The sequence below is a fragment of the Kogia breviceps genome, chromosome 17, assembly GCF_026419965.1.
Source record: "Kogia breviceps isolate mKogBre1 chromosome 17, mKogBre1 haplotype 1, whole genome shotgun sequence".
In the NCBI taxonomy this organism is placed as follows: domain Eukaryota; kingdom Metazoa; phylum Chordata; class Mammalia; order Artiodactyla; family Physeteridae; genus Kogia; species Kogia breviceps.
The window spans coordinates 38460275-38479487 of NC_081326.1; the positions used below are offsets into that span (position 1 = coordinate 38460275).

The following is a 19213-nucleotide window of genomic DNA, read 5'->3' on the forward strand; positions in this document are numbered from 1 at the left end:
CACAGAACCCACGTGCTCTGGAGCCCACGCACCACAACTAGAGAGAGAAAACCTGCCTGCCACAACTAGAGAGAAGCCCATGCACTGCGATGAAGAGCCTGCATGATGCAATGAAAGATCTCATATGCTGCAATGAAGATCCCAAATGCCAAAACAAAGACCCGATGCAGCCAAAAATAAAAATAGATAAAAATTTTTTTAAAACCTATTAGAACTAATAAACAAATACAGTAAATCTGTAGGACACAAGATCAATACCCAAAAATAGGTTGCGTTTCTATACACTAATAATGAACTACTAGAAAGAGAAATTAAGAAAATCCCATTTACAATTGTATCCAAAAGTATAAAACACTAGGAATAAATTTAACCAATGATATGAAATACATGTATGTTGAAAACTACAAGACACTGATGAAAGAGACTGAAGGAGACACAAATAAATGAAAAGATATTCTGTGCCCATGGACTGGAAGAATTAATACTGTTAAAATGTCCATACTAGGGGGACTTCCCTGGTGGTCCAGTGGTTAGAATTCCACACTGCCACTGCAGGGGGCCCAGGTTCAATCCCTGGTCAGGGAACCAAGATCCCGCAAGCCGCACAGCATGGCAAAAAAAAATCCATACTCCCCTAAGCAATATACAAATTCAATGCAATCCCTACCAAAATTCCAATGGCATTTTTCACAGAAATAGAACAACAATCCTAAAACTTGTATAGAACCATCAAAGACCCCAAAGAGCCAAAGCAATCTTGAGAAAGAAGAATAAAGCTGGAGGTATCACACAACGTTACAAACAACATTACAGAGCAATAGTACTTTAAACAGTATGGTACTGGCATAAAAAGAGACACAAAGGTCAATGGAACAGAACAGAGCGCCCAGAAATAAATCCATGCATATATGGTCAATTAATTTACCTGCGCTTAGCAGGTAAGATATAAGAAAAAAGATTAAACTATAGTGTGTAACCACCATCAGGGCAAAGATCTCACAACACACTATTATATAAGGATTTAAGAGAAACAATGGTCATTTTATTTGTGCTCATAAAATGCTAATTGTAAAGCAAAATATTTTTCCCTATGACCTCAATTATAATTTCAAAATTTATTCCCAAATCTCCTTAGCTCAACAGCTTACGAGTAATACTAGCGTGAGGAAAAGAGACCCTGGAAAACATAAGTCCAGCTGTCTGCTCTATAAAATGAGTCACTAAAGTTCATTAGAGGTTTTTTGTTTGTTTTTTTATAAAGTTGCTTGTGCTTTATTTTTATAATATTTATTTATGTATTTGGGCTGCACCAGGTCTTAGCTGCAGCACGCAGACTCTTAGTTGTGGCGTGCAGACTCTCAGTTGTGGCACACGAACCCTTAGTTGCAGCATGCATGAGGGATCAGCCTCCCAACCAGGGATTGAACCCAGGCCCCCTGCACTGGGGGTGCAGAGTCTTACCCCTGAACCACCAGGGAAGTCCCTGTTTGTTTCATTTTTTTCGCCCCACCATGAGGCATGTGGGATCTTAGTTCACCGACCAGGAATTGAACCCATGCCCCCTGCATTGGAAGCGGGAAGTCTTAACCACTGGACCACCAGGGAAGTCCCTAGAGCTTTTATTTTTCTTGTCTTGAGTTAATAAGCAAAAGGTTCTCAAAAGCAGGAAAATCTGCCTTAGCTAAGATTTAGACATCTAAGGAAATTTGAAATGCAGTCCTGATAAAACAAATGTCATTAACATGAGTATTCCAAAAACATATACCAAATTTACTGCCTATTCTTCAATTCTTTGAAAGACAATTTTCATAGTAAACCATGAATAACCATGGATTATATTATCATATACATATTTTAAATGAAAAAAAAAAAAAACCTCGGGTCAATTAAAAAAGCATTCTTGCAAAGTAGAGGAAGAAAATAAAATGCAACCACTTCAACATAAAAGACACTTTTATAGGAAAGAATGGAAGACTGACAGATAACTTGTCAAGCCTTAAACAAGGTTCAAAAAGTAGAAGAGTTCTTTGAGTTACCTTTTCCTACTATAATGAATGTAAGTGTCACTGATAAAAGCAAATTTAAAATTCTCACCATGGGGACATCCCTGGTAGCGCAGTGGTTAAGAGTCCACCTGCCAGTGCAGGGGACACGGGTTCGATCCCCAGTCCTGGAAGATCCCACATGCCATGGAGCAACTAAGCCCATGAGCCACAACTACTGAAACCCATGTGCCCTAGAGCCCATGCACCACAACTGCTGGGCCCATGCACCACAACTACTGAAGCCCACGCGCCTAGAGCCCGTGCTCTGCAACAAGAGAAGCCACCGCAATGAGAAGCCCACACACTGCAACGAAGAGTAGCCCTTGCTCACCACAACTAAAGAAAGCCCGTGCACAGCAATGAAGACCCAAAACAGCCAAAAGTAAATAATAAAATTAAATTAAATTAAATTCTCACCATGTTTTGGATTCCTTTTCAAACTTGGCTGTGGCTGGGGAGGTGGTGGAGGTGGAGGTGGAGGTGGTGGAGAGTCTCTGTCATGACTTATGACTCTATCCACTGATCCGTATATTGCCAGTGTCAGACAGTTGTACCAGCCTCTTAGCACCAAACCATCAGTATTCACCTGATTTGGGGGGAGGGGGAGGGGAAGAGATAGCTTTCAAATGAATGTTTTACTATGTCAGAAGTAAACTGGTATCAAATTACTTTGTGGTTCAACTAAAGTATAAAAGTATGCTGAAAATGCAAAGGTCAATATTGGTGGAAATTCACCCAGAGGCACAACTTTTGCATGGCCCTCCAGAGTTACCATACTTAAAACTGTCTCAGGACTAAATCTCCCCAGTTCTATACTTCAGGCCAATCCTATTCAAAAAGCATAACCAGATTCCCAACCAAGAGAAGAAAAATGAGAAGGAAATTAAGAGGGAGCTACTGCCAATTCATAAATTAAACCCAAATAGTTACAGGGGTCATGGAGATACACAAAAGTACAAATTGTGCCTAGTCTCAAGAATTATAAAGCCTATAAAATTATACAGCATTCTTTTTATATGACATGCAGGTATATTCTATGTATCTACATTGTACTTAAAAAGTAAGGGTAACCAGAGGCATTAAACAAATTGTTTTTGCAAAGAAACTTTATCCTAAAAAGATCAAAGACTTTATCAATGCCATTAACCCTCAATATTTCCTTATAAAATAACTTTATGTTTTTCAGAGCTTATCTATTAATCACTCTATCTTCACAATAACTATGAGAGGTAATCAGAGCAAATATTATCAACAAATAAGAAAATGAGAGTGTCAGTAGAAAAATCTGGCTAGAAACCAAAGCCCCTGACTTCTGAGTTCTCCTTCCACTCTACAGTGTTGGATAAAGATGAAATAATAAGTGGTAATGGAACCCTAGAGGAAGGGTTCTAGAGGAAGAAAATAACTATTATTCTCCTTGCTAACCTTAGCAAACTCTAGCAAAGGGAAATCGGGGACCAGAAGAAAAGCTCAAAGACTATGCCCACGGATTGACAGACTCTAAACAGAAATACCACTGGAAGGAAGATAAACAGATAAAGCATACAATTTTTAGCCTAAACAAGGTGCAGAGGATTAAATACCCATCCCCCACCAAAAACAAACAGCAGGCTGAGTAGTCCCATATTAGATCACCATTATTTTTGGATTTCGACTCTTCCATGATTCAGGTCTTTTAGATGCTTTCAGAATGGCATTTGGTATCAAGAAAAAGACACTTTTGATATACAAGGAGCAAGTATGAAATATGAATTTTTAAAGAAAACTTAATTAAGGTACAATGGTGTTTAATAATAATTTACCTGCCTGTCATCTTCTGAATTTGCCCACCTAAATGAAAAGGATGAAAAGCACAGATGCTGGCTTCTTCCTGACCCAAGTATAAAATTAGAATAAAGAGCTATATGGGTAGATAATAGCATTACAATGTCTTTACTCCATTTTAAAATAGCTTCTGGAATACAAGAGGAATCAGACAAGAAACGATGATATTCTGCAGAACTAGAACAAAGTAAGTTGATATTCTGCATCACTGGTTTATCTGGATCAAAAACTCTGAATGGAGGTGAGAACAACAGTAGTAACAAGTTGAAAACTGACTTCTACAATTACCTTTGAGTTGGGTCTAAAGATGATGGAAGTATTCTCATCATATTCCAGGCTGCCAAAAGAGTAGGAATAAATATATAGGCTCAAACACTGAACATCACAGTTCATGAAGAAGTTTTTCTAGATTCATATATTTCAATCAAATGCTAGATTTGTGTTTTAATGAACTACAAAGTTTGGGTTTAATTTACTCTCCACAAAATGATATCAAGAAAAAGTATAAAACAAACCCCCCAAAGATTCTGGTTCAATTGCTTTGAGGTGTGTGTGAGAATCAATGTTTGTTTAAAAGCACCCCAGGTAATTCTAATGTACAGCCAGAGTAGAGATCCATAGCATTATAGTCTTCAAAAAAAATGTATACTGGGACCAAAATTTTTTAAAAGCACCTATTTTTATCAGGTACTGACATAAGAATAACATTCTATAATATTAAGAATTAGCTGCTTCAGATTACCTAGGTTCGGTTCCCTTCCTTTTAAAAAGAGGTTAAATTATCAACATAATTTAATAATAAATGAGTGGAGAATCAATAAAAGAATAAGCAAAATCTAGAAAACTTAATTCCTGACAGGGACAGAAAATTTTCCATTTTTAAGCTGCCTTTAAAAAATTTTTATTTTATAAATGAGTAAACCCATCTAATGGTTAATTAATTTGCAGACATCAAAACAACTAGTGTTAGTCATACCTAGCATGTATTATATAATTCAAAATAGGAGTAACTACAACAAAATTCTCATTTTACAAAAATGTGACCATGGAATTTTAAATTATGTAGTAGTGTGATGTAAAAAACATAGACAAAAATCTCAATGTGTTTATATAGGTTTTTTTTAAGAATCAAAAAGTAATCTTTTCCAAATTAGAAGGTTATTATCAAATCATATGATATGTATAATGCATACACCAATAAAAAGCAAACAAAAATGGTTAATGTTTCACACATTTAAAATTTTATTTTATAAATAAACTCAACATGTTCTTAGGAGCTTGACATTTCCTTAATATTGTCAATTGAGAAAATTAAACCCTGAGTTCCTGGGTCTACCACCATACATAGCCTTTTCTTCTATCTAAAGAATAAAAAGGTTTTGCTTACTAACTTATGAGTTTCTGGTGAAATTACCTAGTAAGTACATACCTTCCCAACCTATCGAAAACTGGGGCACTTGGTTTGCTTACATTGTTAAAGAATAAGTCTAATTGAAATGTGTGCGGTGATGTCTCCCTGTGAATGAAACAAAGTTGAAACGTCAGCCTTTACAATAATCAGTTCCTAAATTAAAACAAAAAACAAAGTAAGTACAAATTTAAGAGCAATTCTAGAATTAAGATAAAATATTCCTAATATGTAAATAATAAAAACACGGAGTTAACTGCAATACTTCCTGTAATTTTATTCACATCCAATTCTAAAGTAGTCAACTATTCACTTTGAGTATTACTGAAAAATTTTTAGCCATCAAATATCTTTCGCCTGCTACTTGGACCATTTTAAAACACACAGATATTTAAATTTTTTAATGTATTTTAATGGCAAATGCTAATTAATCATGATATCTAGTTTTATAATTCCTTATATCATTATTCTATTAGCAAAAAGAATCAGGAGTTAACTAACTTTAAGTTGTAAATAATAATTACCATTTAATTTCAATTTAACCCACATTCATACAGGACTGTAATAATTTGAGCATCAGAGCCCTAAATTGTGACTTAAAGCCCAGACTGAAATTTGTACAGCACTAATTTACATAAATATTTTGATTCTTCTATAGACTTCTATAGTCAAGATTAAAGCCTATTTAATTTGCATTAGAATGAAACCTTGCTACACCCTTGCTGAAATTCCTCAGGCTCAACTAAAATCTTGATTTTTAAACAATGCATGCTTTGTTGTTTATTTACAAAAAATCCAAATGGTAAAAAGTGTAATGCCCAGAGTACTCTGAAAGAGATTCCCTTACGTATTTCTGGTAGAAGTACAAACAGGTACAATCATTCAGCAAGACAATATGGCAATAAAATTCAGGAGACTGAGAAAATGTTCACACCATTTGATCCAGAAATACTTTTCTCTACAAAGTGTTTCTATGGAAGCACTAATATACAAAGACTTTTTTTCAAGAGGAGGTGCATTATACTAATAATTTGAAAACTAAAAACCATCTAATGGTCTCCACTTTAAGAACTAGCCAAATAAATAAGAGTACATTGATTTGTTAGATTATGCAGTCATTAGAAATCATATTTTCAAATAAATTTAAATGATGTGAAGTACTCCTGACATAATGTTAAATGAAATAAAGGAATACACAGAATAGCACAAAGTGGGGTCAGTCAGAGCAGCATCATACATTTTATCTTACCCAAACTCAACTATATGTGCTCAACAACTCTAGTCTCTCTCCTAGCCTTCCTCTTCAAACCAGACCCTGGCCTCCAATATCTCAAGAAAAGGAAAAAGGACTGAAATGCAAATTCTTTCCTCTGGAGGCACCAAAGACTCAGGTCCTGGTCACTGAAAAGCGATTTAAAGAATCAATGGTAATTTGACTTCACTAGACTTTCATCTTAAAACTTGCTGACTCTAAAACCTAACCTCACATAAGATACCACATTTACAAAAAACAAAAAACAAAATATATATATAAACGCACACATATAAATTTTAAAACACATGGCCTCAAATGTTAAGGTTCTCTCAGAATGGAGGGATAACAGGGGTTTTAATTTTACCTGACATAGTTCTGAATTTCATAATGAGAAAAAAATACTATCATAAAGTGTGCTACACAAATATATCATCTCTAACATTACTTTCAACCTTGAGATTTCAGGCTTCCCAACATCTTACATATTTGTATTACTGAATCAATACTGTATTTTACTGTTCTATAACATACTGTGTATAAAGTTTCTGATAATAATTTCATATTTGGAACTATTAAAACATGAACAGCCATTCACGCCCAGCTAAGAAAAAGGAGAGAGATAAGAAGAGGGGAAATGTAACAAATACTCTTCCACTGCAGCTAATGGCAGAGATTCATATTGCCTACTGTGGTAGCCAGCCTCCAAAATGGCCCCCAAAGTCCCCTGTTTCATGGTATTCACACCCCTGTGTAGTTCCCTCCCACACTGTACCAGTAGAATATGTAATCAACAGAATATAGTAAAAGCAGTATATTGAAGTATGTCACAGTATGCCATTTCTGATATTAAGTTATAAAATACAGCAACTGTGGCTTCCTTCTTGGGCATGCTCTCTCACTTTCATTCTTGGATCACTCACCCTGCAAAAATACATGCTGTGACATAAGCAACCCACAGAAAAGATCTCCTGGCAAAGAACTGAAGATCTGCCAACAGTCATGTGAACAGGCTTCTAAAATTCCCCAGCCTCAGTCAAATCTTCTGAGACTGCAACCCAAAGCCTATATCTTAGTTATAACGTATGAGGGAACTTGAGCCAATCAAGCAGCTCCCAGGTTCCTGACCCTCAGAAATAGTAGGGGATTAGGTTGCTAAATTTGCTACAGTTTGTTATACAACAACAGATAACTAATAGACCTTTCTTGACCTAAAGCAGTACAATTAGAGAAGACTGCTGGATACACTATCATTACTCCATCTTTCTCATTCTATACACATAGGAAAAGTAGAAAGAAATACAGGAAAACAGGAGATTTTATTTCCTTACACATGGCAAAAAAGATATGAAGTCAATTACAATGATTTGTCATTATAAATAATAATCATTCTTACTGTTTTGTTTTGTATTTGTTTTACCTTTGAATGACCTGAAAACATTTGAAGATTTTTATATCTACCCCTAGGAATAACCAACTACTTTTCACAATTATGAAGAAATAAGCCCTTAACTTTGAATCTGTACCATTAACAGTCACCCCTGTAGCTGGCCTAACTCTTTCAGGTAATAGAAACTGAGCTATCACAGCATGGACATAACAAAATGTGGCATTGATACATAAGAGTAACACCTAGGCTATAAGCTAAAAACCCACCGATTTATTTATTATACATATTCATGTTTCTATAACCAAAATTTAGCTTTTATCTCCAATTCATGTAACTAAAATCAGAAGAAGATGATTATTCATGTTACAACAAAGATCAAATTCCTCTGTTTTACGTCAGTTGTTAAAATTCAACAACTCCACAACAGGGAATTCCCTGGAGGTCCAATGGTTAGGACTTGATGCTTTCTCTGCCATGGCCCAGGTTCAATCCCTGGTCAGGGAACTAAGATCCCACAAGCCGCACTGCATGGCCAAAAAATAAAAATTAAAAAAAGATTAAAAAAAAAAAAAACTCTACATCAGGAACCATGTCTTACATTTGGTTTATTTCACAAAGAGCCTAAGAAAGAGGAATGATGCTCAAATAACTACTTGCTCAGTACAATCAATGGTAATGTGAAGCTACATATTTATAAAAAGACACACGTATCAGGCTAAGGACATCACCAGTAAGTCATGAAAACTGATACTATAAAATAATATAATAAAAAATGTAGCAACATAATAAAAGATATATATCTACATATTCAGACTCATTCTTATTTATTTTCAAGGAAAAAGTCACGTTAAAAATACTTCATCTACTATATTGTGCCACGCTAGAATGGTTTGGAAAATATAAACCTATTTCCACCAATTAAAAAAAAAGAAATGAAGAAAGAAAAACTTAATCTAGTACTCAAGTCAAATAATGATTCTTTTCAAGTTTATAATAATATATGGATTATACAGAAAACCTAGAGTCAATTACAATACGACAAAACCATAACTGAATAAAGTTTTAGGTTTTTTACTTTCAAAATATTACCTTAAATTTCTGCATTTAAGAGTATGTTTCTAGATCAACTTTAGTCAAAAGTACTTTTAAAAAAGAAAACTGACTTACCCATATGCTCTACTGTCAGGCAAGCTGCTATGGGCTCTTACTCCTGGGGGTATGACTCGGACTTCATTGATATAAACCACACATGGAAAACGAACCACGTCTATATGAGAACTTTGCTTTAAGAAAAGGGGAGAGAGGAATAAACTGTAAGCAAAACACTTTGTCTATTCAAAATTTATTCACTTCAATTTGTTTCATTCAGAATGCCACAAATAATTTTAAAATAAACACCACATCATTAAAACAGTGCTATTACATTATTTATAATGGCATTAAAAACCACTCTTAAAAATAACTGACAATAAAATGTACCTAGTTAAATCTCTCCATTTGTATAACATTTCCTGCATCTGCTTCCCTGCTGATGTTTTGCTTAGGCCTATACAGACCTACAATCCTTTAATGGAAACCTCTGGAGCCAGACACCGATTCAGAATCCTGACTTTTGGAATCCCTTGGCGGTCCAGTGATTAGTACTACGCGCTTCCACTGCAGAGGGCACGGGCTTGATCCCTGGTCAGGGCACTAAGATCCCGCACACCAGGCAACGCCGGCCAAAGACAAAACAGAATCCTGACTTTTTAGATTTTTAGAAAGCAAATGATACAAACACTACATATTACTTAACACCCCCAGTGGCTTCTGGGGCAGTACCTTGTAACCAAAATATTAATACTTCTGCAGCAACATGTATAAACAGTCACACTAAATAAAGATTAAAACTAGCATCCTATCAGTTCAAATCAGAGCACGTGGCCAGATGTATTTAGGGCAGATTTTTCTGCCATTTTTGAATTTCTGAATTATAAATGAGAGATTGTGAATCTCTTAAATTAGCTTAATTTACCAAACTTACATACTAATATCAAGAGATCAAGGGAAGCCATTTAGGCACCTAACAGTTAAGGTAAACCCTCTCAAATTTAAAACAGGAAAAAAAATCCACAAACTAAGAATTTATTATCATAACATAAATGGATAGCATAAATTTAGTGTACATTTATTTCTATGTATCATTTGACACAAGATCAGACAAATGTAGCTCTTGCAATCAATAATTTAAAAAGAAAATTTTCACATTGTTTTTGGACAATAGTTTTATATCAACTTTTCCTAGCAGTTCAGCCAAACATCATTACCTAGTGGTCAAAGCTTATAATAAGAATGGTTCATATTATTTGCATCTAGAAAGACTGAGTCCTAAGTGCCTCTAGAAGCTGCAAAGAATACTGTGCCTATCAACAGACCAAAAGACTAGTCAAATGAGTCTTTCCTAAAATGTGACAGAGGATGACTTTCCAATTTTGCATTTTAAGCTCAAAGATTAAATATAATTAAATATATAGGTATAGAAATCTTAACATAATGTTAACTATTCAAGTGTACTTTATACTCTCAAAGATATAAAAGAAACAGGAGGAATGCAAAGTGTGGCTGATTGCAGGTTGTTTTCCAATACAACTCTTCTTCTAGAGAAGTTTGAGTTGGGCAAAAGTGAACTAAAACCTGAATTTCCCATATCCTGGGAAGACAGTGTGAACATGTGATTGCTAGATTCTGATCAATGAGATGGAAATGGAAATGATGTAGGCAACTCTGGGTCATGTCCTTAAAGGAAAAATTCAGACTTCAGAAACTCCTGCCACCTCTTCTTCTATACTCTGCTGCCTTTCTAGAACACATGTTATAGTAAGCTGTCTTGGACAATGCAGGCAATTCCCTAAGAATGGGAGAGGAACCTGTCTCTGACAATGCAGAGCTGTCACATTAGCCCGAGAATACTTAAAACCACATTGAAAGAGAAAATCCTATTTTATCTAACCCACTATTATCCTGACTTTATGAGAGCAGCTGAAATTGTATCTTAATTATTACAAATATACTGTAGGTATTCAATAAATACTACAGTAGATTTATATAAAAGAAATAAGCATTCTGCCTCAAACTTTGGTTCTATGTTTCCGTCCTGTAAAGAACTCCTCTACTTTAAAAGTCTACTATACAGAAGCTCCTTTGCTTATATGGTTAAAAATTCTCATTAATATTTACAAAGGAAACTTAGAACAAAACTTTATTTATTCTAACCTCCTTTCACCCTGCCCCCTACTAATTAATGAATGGTATTAGTAGAAGTTAGGGTGTCGTCATTGTGGACCTAAAAAAATGAACTTGAGGTTTTACAAATAGGCTTTCAAAATCTATTTTGTTTGTAAGTAGAAGAGTTTCTATATTAGTTGCAACCACTTTTATTCAATATTTGTTTTGAAACATTTACTAAATGTCTATAATGTTCCAAGGTATGCTAGGTCCTGAGAATATAAAGACAAGACATAATCCCTGCCATTAAGGTACAATCTACTGTAGTAGATGAATAGATAAATTGCTATGATACAGACTCACAAAGGAAACTATGAAAATTCAAAAGCGAACTTACCTAAATCAGACTGTAGGCAAACATTTGTGGGGGGAAAAGAAGAGTGTCAGGGAAGGCTTCCCAAAAGAAGTAGCACCTGATCTAAGTAAATGTTTAAGGAAAACAAGAATCAGTGGAACAGAGGGAGAAAGAGCTTTCTAGGCAAAGGGAGAGGCATGTGCAAAAGGAATGCAAACAAGAACTTGGAAGGTTCAAGAAATTACAAGCATAGTTCACCAAGGCTAGAGGGCAAAATGTAGGAGAAAAATAGGGCATAGTAGCTAAACACAATCAACAGAATTACAAGAAATACGTTTTTCATTCACTGCCAGAATTCAACTCCAAAAATCTGTATCGCCATTTAGGACCTCCCTCCTGAGCCCCAGACCACTATATCCAACTGTCAACTGGACATCTCCATTTGAATGTCCCTCTGGCACCAAAAACTCAACAAGTCCAAAACTAAACTGTCCTACATCAGTGATGGCACCACCATCCAGACAATGGCCAAGAAAGAAAACATTATCATCCTTGGATTCTTTCTCATTCTCTCTCACCTAAATAATTCCTTCATCCAAACATCAAGTCCTATTGATTAAACCCCTAAATAGCTCTCAAATCTGTGCATTTCCCTCCGTTTCTGCTGTCACTCCTCTAGTTCTAGACACTAGGCCAAATTCCTCAGTCTTATAAACAAGTATGGTCTCTTCCCACCACTCCAAACTTACAGCCCCAACATACCCTGGTCTTCCTCATCTTTATGCCGTCACTCATGCTACTGTCTCTGCTTAGAACCCTTCCATGCTCCTCTCCCAACTCCTTACAGATGTCAACTTTCTCTTAAAAGCTAAGACAGATCAAGTCTAGATGAGTGCTTATCAAACTAAATTCTAATTGCTTCTTTTAACTCTCCTGTTGGAGTGGTATTTCAGGAAGACAAGAACCAAGTCTCAGTTTACTGTTATATTCATAGTGCTGAGCATATTCATTTAATGAATGACTTTTAACAGGTGCTTAATAAGAGCTGACTGAATTGTGTTTTCAAAGTTAAAAATATTACAATGAAGTAGAGGCTTAAAATATCTACAGGAGTACCTAAACCTAGGAAGACAGTGGGAAATCATGGAATGGAAGGTTTATGATTAGAGAGGTACCCGGAAAGTGAAGAACAGACTGGTCAGGTTCCATGACTCAGCCACATCTATCTAAGGAAGAAGTCATTGTGTGTTTAAAGGTCACAGGATAGCTGTCTCTCCTTACTTTCGTATTCCTTCAACTATCTTCTCTTCCCTATCCTCTCCTAAGGGTAAACTAAGGCTATGTCATCTATTCCTGCCACTTCCATTATCACTGCTGTTTGCATGAGTTCCAAATTGGCTTCCTAAACTCTAAGATGAAGTAGGACTTTCTAACATCAATCACGCTCGAAAGACTGAATTTTAACCCAGCAATTCCACTCTGGAAAGTAATAAAGAACTAATTAAAGACATATAAAACAATTTAGCCTCAAGAATATCGTATCACTATAAAAAGTCAGAAGCCTAAATGTATGAGAATTTAATATATAAATAATAGCATTACCACCTAAATAACTATTACACAACTAATAAAAATGATATACAAAATATCTTGGGAAGGAAACAGGATGGCTTGGGACAGGGATAAAAGATTTACTTTCTCCTGTACACACTTTTGAATTGGTACCTCATACATGTGTTACCTAGTCAAAAAAAGAGAGAATGTCTGAAAATGAAGCTTACTTTTCAAATGTTGTATAGGTGTAATTCTTCATTTATAAAGATGCACAACACATTGTTAGGTGAGAAAAGAAACCAGAAAACAGTATGATAGTTATCAGTACCTTAATGTGTGTGGAGGGTGTATACATTTAAGTGTATGTATATATATATATTTTTTTTTTAATTACTAGAGGACTTGTGAAAAATTTAAGAAAGTTGTTAATGATAGATGAGACTACGAAAGGTGGAACTATGAAAGCCTTTGCTTTTCTGTAACTTCTAATTATTCTATAATAAAATTAAAATTTACTAAAATAACATTTTTTTTATTTTTTAAAAAGTGGCATACAAACCACAACACAATTTGTAATTCATTCAGCACTACTCAAACCCCTTCACATATTCCCCTTGTGAAACTTGAATAAATGCCTGTCTTCCCTACCAGGTTACAAATTCCTTTGAAAGTAAGTGCAGTAAATTTTGGTTTTTTGTTTTGCTACCTTTATTGCCCCTCCTAAAGCTATGCCTCACCTTCAAAAGTGTTTTTCATAAATAATTGTTAAACAGATTCTCAACTTCCTACTGTGTGAATCTATCTGGTGTCTGACTAAACAAATCAAAAACTAAAATATCTTGTTCCCATCAAACCCACTTCAAACCCACTTCCAGACTCTTCTATGACTAACAATGGCCCCACCAGTTCTCTAGTTCCACCAGTTCTCTATAACTAGAATTCTATCATTTTTAACTACTCTCACACAATCAGTTGCCATCCTGTCAATTCTACAACCAAAATTTATATCGTACCTATTCCCTCCTCCTTAACCCCACTGGGACACAGCACTGCTCAGCTTTAGAGCCAGGAAATGTGCACTAGCATGTCTTAATTCAGCTATGCCACCTTAGGAACGTCACCTAACTTCTCATGCTCAGTTCCTTATCTATCAAATGGGGATAACTATCTTTCAAAATTGATTCATGAATTAGAGATAATGTATTTAAATTACCAAAGCACTGCGTCTTGCACAAAATAAGCATTCAATAAATGCTATCAATGATTACTGCCCATCTGCTAACTCAAGTTTTCATCATGTCTCACCTTTTCTTCTTAATTTGCCACCTCTAATTATTCTGAACCATTTTAGGCATTACTGATGTACCAATGTACTGGTGTACTCACCTACCTTAATTTTACTAATCATATCATTTGCCTGCTCAAAAACTACTTATTTCTTACAAAATAAAGCCCATACTCCTTTGTAGACCATTTATGGAACTCTGTGATTTGGCTTCAAACTATCAGGTGCCACTTCACACTACTGCTTCAGCATACCCTTCCAAAGGACTGACTACTCCAGGAGAATGCCCTCCTTTCCTATATATAACTGTGGAACATATTCTCTGATACCAAAGACCAAGTTCATATGCTACCTGCCTCGATGAAGTCTTCCCTGATACTCTCAAATGAAAAGTGATCTGTCCCTCCTCTGAAATCACATAGCCTTTTTTTGTACCACCAAAGGGAGCTAAATAAATATTGACTGGGGTCCTAATATATCAGACACTGATAAGCATTTTGGAAATAAAGGAGACAAACCTCAAGAAATTTCTACTCTGTCTCTCTGCACTCATCATAATCTAACTTGAATCATAATTTGGTGGACCTCATGTCCAATACTAGTTATAAACTCCTTGAGAACAATCATGCCAATACTCCACATCCCCCAAAACACCCCTACTCCTACTTCAAGACTCAGTTCAAATATGATCTCTACTAAGCCTTCCTCAATCAATGCCAGAAGGTATTTACTACCAGTCCTATCCTCTCCACGGTCCTCAATGCTTGCTTAAGAATGAATGAATACTAGATTTCTAAATATATGTTAAGTGGATGAATGCTAACTTTCCTAAACTAGTAAACTACTAAACTAATTCATCATATGCTTTTCTTTCATTTTTAACTGTTCCCTATTTCTGTACACATGATAGGTTTCTTCTTATCCAACTACAGCCTCCACTGTGAGTTTTCTAAAGCCTAGCTGGAACTGCAGTCAGAAAAGTATGGTCACTGAACAAACAGAGCTAATTGACCCACATGAAATGAGAGACCACAAGTTAATTCATTGTTAGTAAGATATGCTAAAGTTTCCAAATATTTGATTTTTATAGACCTATAAACCATTCGTTAAAATAATCAGAAGGCCAAGGTTGTCAAACTCTTTAACAAGTACCAAAGTACAACTGCTACCCACTACCATCCTTACCTCTGAAGACAGAAAAGTTCTCTCTTAAGGTACAAACTACTGTATGTATAGAACAAATAAACTACAAGGATATATTGTACACCACAGGGAATGCAGCCAATATTTTATACTAACTTAAAATGGAATATAATCTATGAAAATTGTGAACCACCATGTTGTACACTTGAAACTAATACTGTAAATCAACTATACCTCAATTTTTTTAAAAAAGTTCTCTAGAGGACTTCCCTGGTGGTACAGTGGTTGAGGCTCCCCGCTCCCAATGCGGGGGACCCCGGTTCGATCCCTGGTCAGGGAACTAGATCCCGCATGCCGCAACTGAAAAAGGACCCCGCACGCGGCAACGAAGATCCCGGACCCGGCGCAGCCAAATTAAAAAAAAAAAAAAAAAGTTCTCTTAATTAAGTTTACACTGAAAGAGAAATGTGAGCTATGGGGTTTCTTTTAATTTCTCCATGAACTTCATTTCTGTACGTTCTTGGCCGGCTGAGTATTCAATTTACATATGGTAGCAACCGTCATGCATTCGGTGGCGCTCAAGTTCATACACAACGATTACTCTACAACAGCCCACTCTCGCCCCTCAAAACGACAACACAATTGTCCTTTACAGTTTAACTACAATTCTCTCCTCTTCACAAGTATGCTGCACACAAAGGACGTTCTGTGTAAGTTCCTCTTGACCTAATGTGTGAAACCTTTCCAAGAGATAGGTTGTATTAAAGTTTCAGGACAAACTGGAGAACACCGCAATCCTAAACCGAATGAGTGTCACATCTGGGTGGCATAACTCTCGTTAGAAGAGACCTAGCAAAAGGGATTTGGGAACCAGGAAGCCAACGTGACCCGCTCGGTCACCAACACTACTGTCAAACACAAGGTGTCCGAGACCCCTTCCAAAACATCACCTGAGGTAAACCTGAGAACCATGATCCTTTTCAAGGCCCAAAGCGGACCCAGGGGGTTGGGGAGGTGGGTGGGGGACCAAAGCAAGTAGAGCAGCCGACTCAACCAAAGACGACGCGGGGCCGAAACTACCACAGGGAAATGTAGGGGGTGGGGGTGGCTACCGCCACCCACCCACCCTCAGACGCGGCGCCCACACCCAAGCTAGGAGGAGGGAGGGTGTGTGTGTGAGGAATTAAAGCAGCAATCGGCACAAGGAACAGTCGAGACACGCCTAACGATTTTTTAAGAGTCCCCAATTCGAGAAACAGGGTCGGAATCAAGTCGCGAAGGCTTACCTCAGCGCTCGGGTGTTTAAAAGTGTCTAAAAATAGCAGCTCCATCGCCGAGTCCACCGCCATGTTTGCCGCGGGCGGGGGAAAGGGGAGGACTTCCGGGGCAGCCCTCCAAGCTCGGCGACAGCGGCTCAGGAGAGGGAGAGACGGAGGTACTTCCTGTGACCAAAGAGCTGGCGCCGCAAGCTTGAACCTATCGCGACGCGTCGCGCTTCCGGAAGTCGCCGGCCCAGCCTTCTCCAGCGCGGCGGAGGGCGCCCTCCGAGCGCCGAGAGGGGAAGAGGAAGAAGGGGAGGGGCTACGGCGTCTCCAGTGGTCCAAACCGCGTTGTCCTACCGCGTTTTAGACCCATGAGAGCTTCGGGGTGGGGGCGGAGTGTGTAGCCGGCTTGGGAGAGGCGGAGGAGGGGTGGGGAACGCAGCCAACTCAGGACTCCCGGCCCAGTGAACCGGCCAGCAAGAAACCTTTCCAGGGCTGGCAGGAAAAAGGTGCAGTCAGCGAGGTTGGAAAGTAAGACTTTTTTTAAAAAAAGAAAGGAAACTGTTTCAAAACGAAGAGATGTTTTGCTCCCTCATCTGGAAACTGTGCATTTTCAATAATAATACCTAATCCACAGGCTTATTGTGAACATTTATTTAAATAAAATTCAAGGGCTTCCCCGGTGGCGCAGTGGTTGAGAATCCAACTGCTGATGCAGGGGACACGGGTTCGTGCCCCGGTCCGGGAAGATCCCACGTGCCGTGGAGCGGCTGGACCGGTGAGCCATGGCCACTAAGCCTATGCGTCCGGAGCCTGTGCTCCGCAACGGGAGAGGCCACAACAGTGAGAGGCCCGCATACCACAAAAATAAATAAATAAATAATAAAAATAAATAAAATTCAAAAAATTGTAAAACGTGAAATGCCATGAACAGTTAAAATGTCGACTGAAAAGTAAGCCTCCCTGGCTCCCTGTTGATGAACATTGCAGCAATTGCAATTATTTAGTAGTCTACATTGGCACAAGTGCTTGGGAGAGCAATTAGGAATTATCTGGTAAAATTACATGTGCCTACCCCACTTCTAGGAAAATTCTTGCAAATGTGCCTAAAGAAATACCTACAGATACAAGAATATTCATGGCAAAACTTTATACTTTTAAAAAGCTGTAAACTTAATTGTCATTAATAAGAAATAATCAGTAAACTCTGGTATATTTATGCAATGCACTAGTATAAAACATGTAGAAAGAATGAAGCAGTGCTATATCTACTAACATGGATAATCTAACAAATGGTTAAGCAAACACTTATTCTTCACACATTGAAGAGTATATAGAATTTAAATAGTTCAAAAGATATAAAATAACATACATTTTTAGGAGCATATATGTTATAAAATTAAAAAGTAATGCACTGGAATGATAAACACTGAAATTTCAAGATAGTGGTGAACCAGAGGGAGATGTAACTGAGAAGTGCACATGGGCTTCAAATGCTTTGTTAATGTTTTATTTTTTAGGTTGGTGGTTGTTTCACAGGTGTGCCTAACATTATTGTTTGTACCTCTTGGTATGTCTGAAATATTTAATAATAAATTAATTTTTTAAGTCAACCTCCCATCCACCTCCTTCCTCAGCCATCCACTTTCCTCTGTTAGCTAACAGTTTATCTCTTTTACTATTTGTTTTTTTCAGAGAACCACTTCTTGCATTTATATTTATTACTTTTATCATTTTTCTGTTTTCTGATTCTTTAGTTTCTGCTTTTGAATTTTCTAATTCCTTCTGTTCTCTAGGCTTATATGCTGTTCTTTAATTTCTATGGTGATACTTAAGTTAATTATATTCTTATTTATTACTGTATATTTATGTCTACCAACTCTTCCATAAGCTCTGCTTTAACTGTAACTAGTATACCATGTAGTGCATTTATTATTGGTTTTTTTAAAAAATTTATTTATTTATGGCTGTGTTGGGTCTTCGTTTCTGTGTGAGGGCTTTCTCTAGTTGCGGCAAGCAGGGGCCACTCTTCATCGCGGTACGCAGACCTCTCACTGTCGTGGCCTCTCTTGCTGCAGAGCACAGGCTCCAGATGCGCAGGCTCAGTAGTTGTGGCTCACGGGCCCAGTTGCTCCGTGGCATGTGGGATCTTCCCAGACCAGGACTCGAACCCGTGTCCCCTACACTGGCAGGCAGATTCTTAACCACTGTGCCACCAGGGAAGCCCTATTATTGGTATTTTTTTACATAGTCTGATTTTCTTATCTTTGATTTTCTTTTTGACCTAAGTGTAGTGTGAGGTAGATTTTAAAAAATAATAATATTGGGGGAATTCCCTGGCAGTCCAGTGGTTAGGACTCCAGGCTTTCACTGACAAGGGTGCAGGTTCAATCCCTGGTGGGGAAACTAAGATCCCACAAGAGGCATGGCCTAATAATAGTAATAATAAACTATTTTTTAGAGCAGCTTTAGCTTTATGGGAAATTGAGCA

The 19213-nt window shown here is 37.1% G+C and overlaps 1 protein-coding gene across 3 annotated transcripts in view; it reads right to left on the reverse strand.

Annotated features, from left to right (window-relative positions):
• The window catches only part of VIRMA (vir like m6A methyltransferase associated), a 58100-nt gene extending 41101 nt beyond the window's left edge, over nucleotides 1-16999 (reverse strand). Inside the window, exons 1-5 of one of the 3 annotated variants that reach the window (XM_059042862.2) lie at nucleotides 16747-16999; nucleotides 9087-9202; nucleotides 5299-5385; nucleotides 4158-4206; nucleotides 2463-2631 (exon numbers count right to left, since the gene is read on the reverse strand). In XM_059042862.2, coding sequence (XP_058898845.1) covers nucleotides 2463-2631; nucleotides 4158-4206; nucleotides 5299-5385; nucleotides 9087-9202; nucleotides 16747-16809 — 484 coding nt within the window. In that variant the 5' untranslated portion in view covers nucleotides 16810-16999. The remainder of the gene's footprint in view (nucleotides 1-2462; nucleotides 2632-4157; nucleotides 4207-5298; nucleotides 5386-9086; nucleotides 9203-16746) is intronic. The other 2 variants (XM_059042863.2, XM_067017019.1) reach the window with 2 other exon arrangements.
• Nucleotides 17000-19213: the final 2214 nt, after the last annotated feature.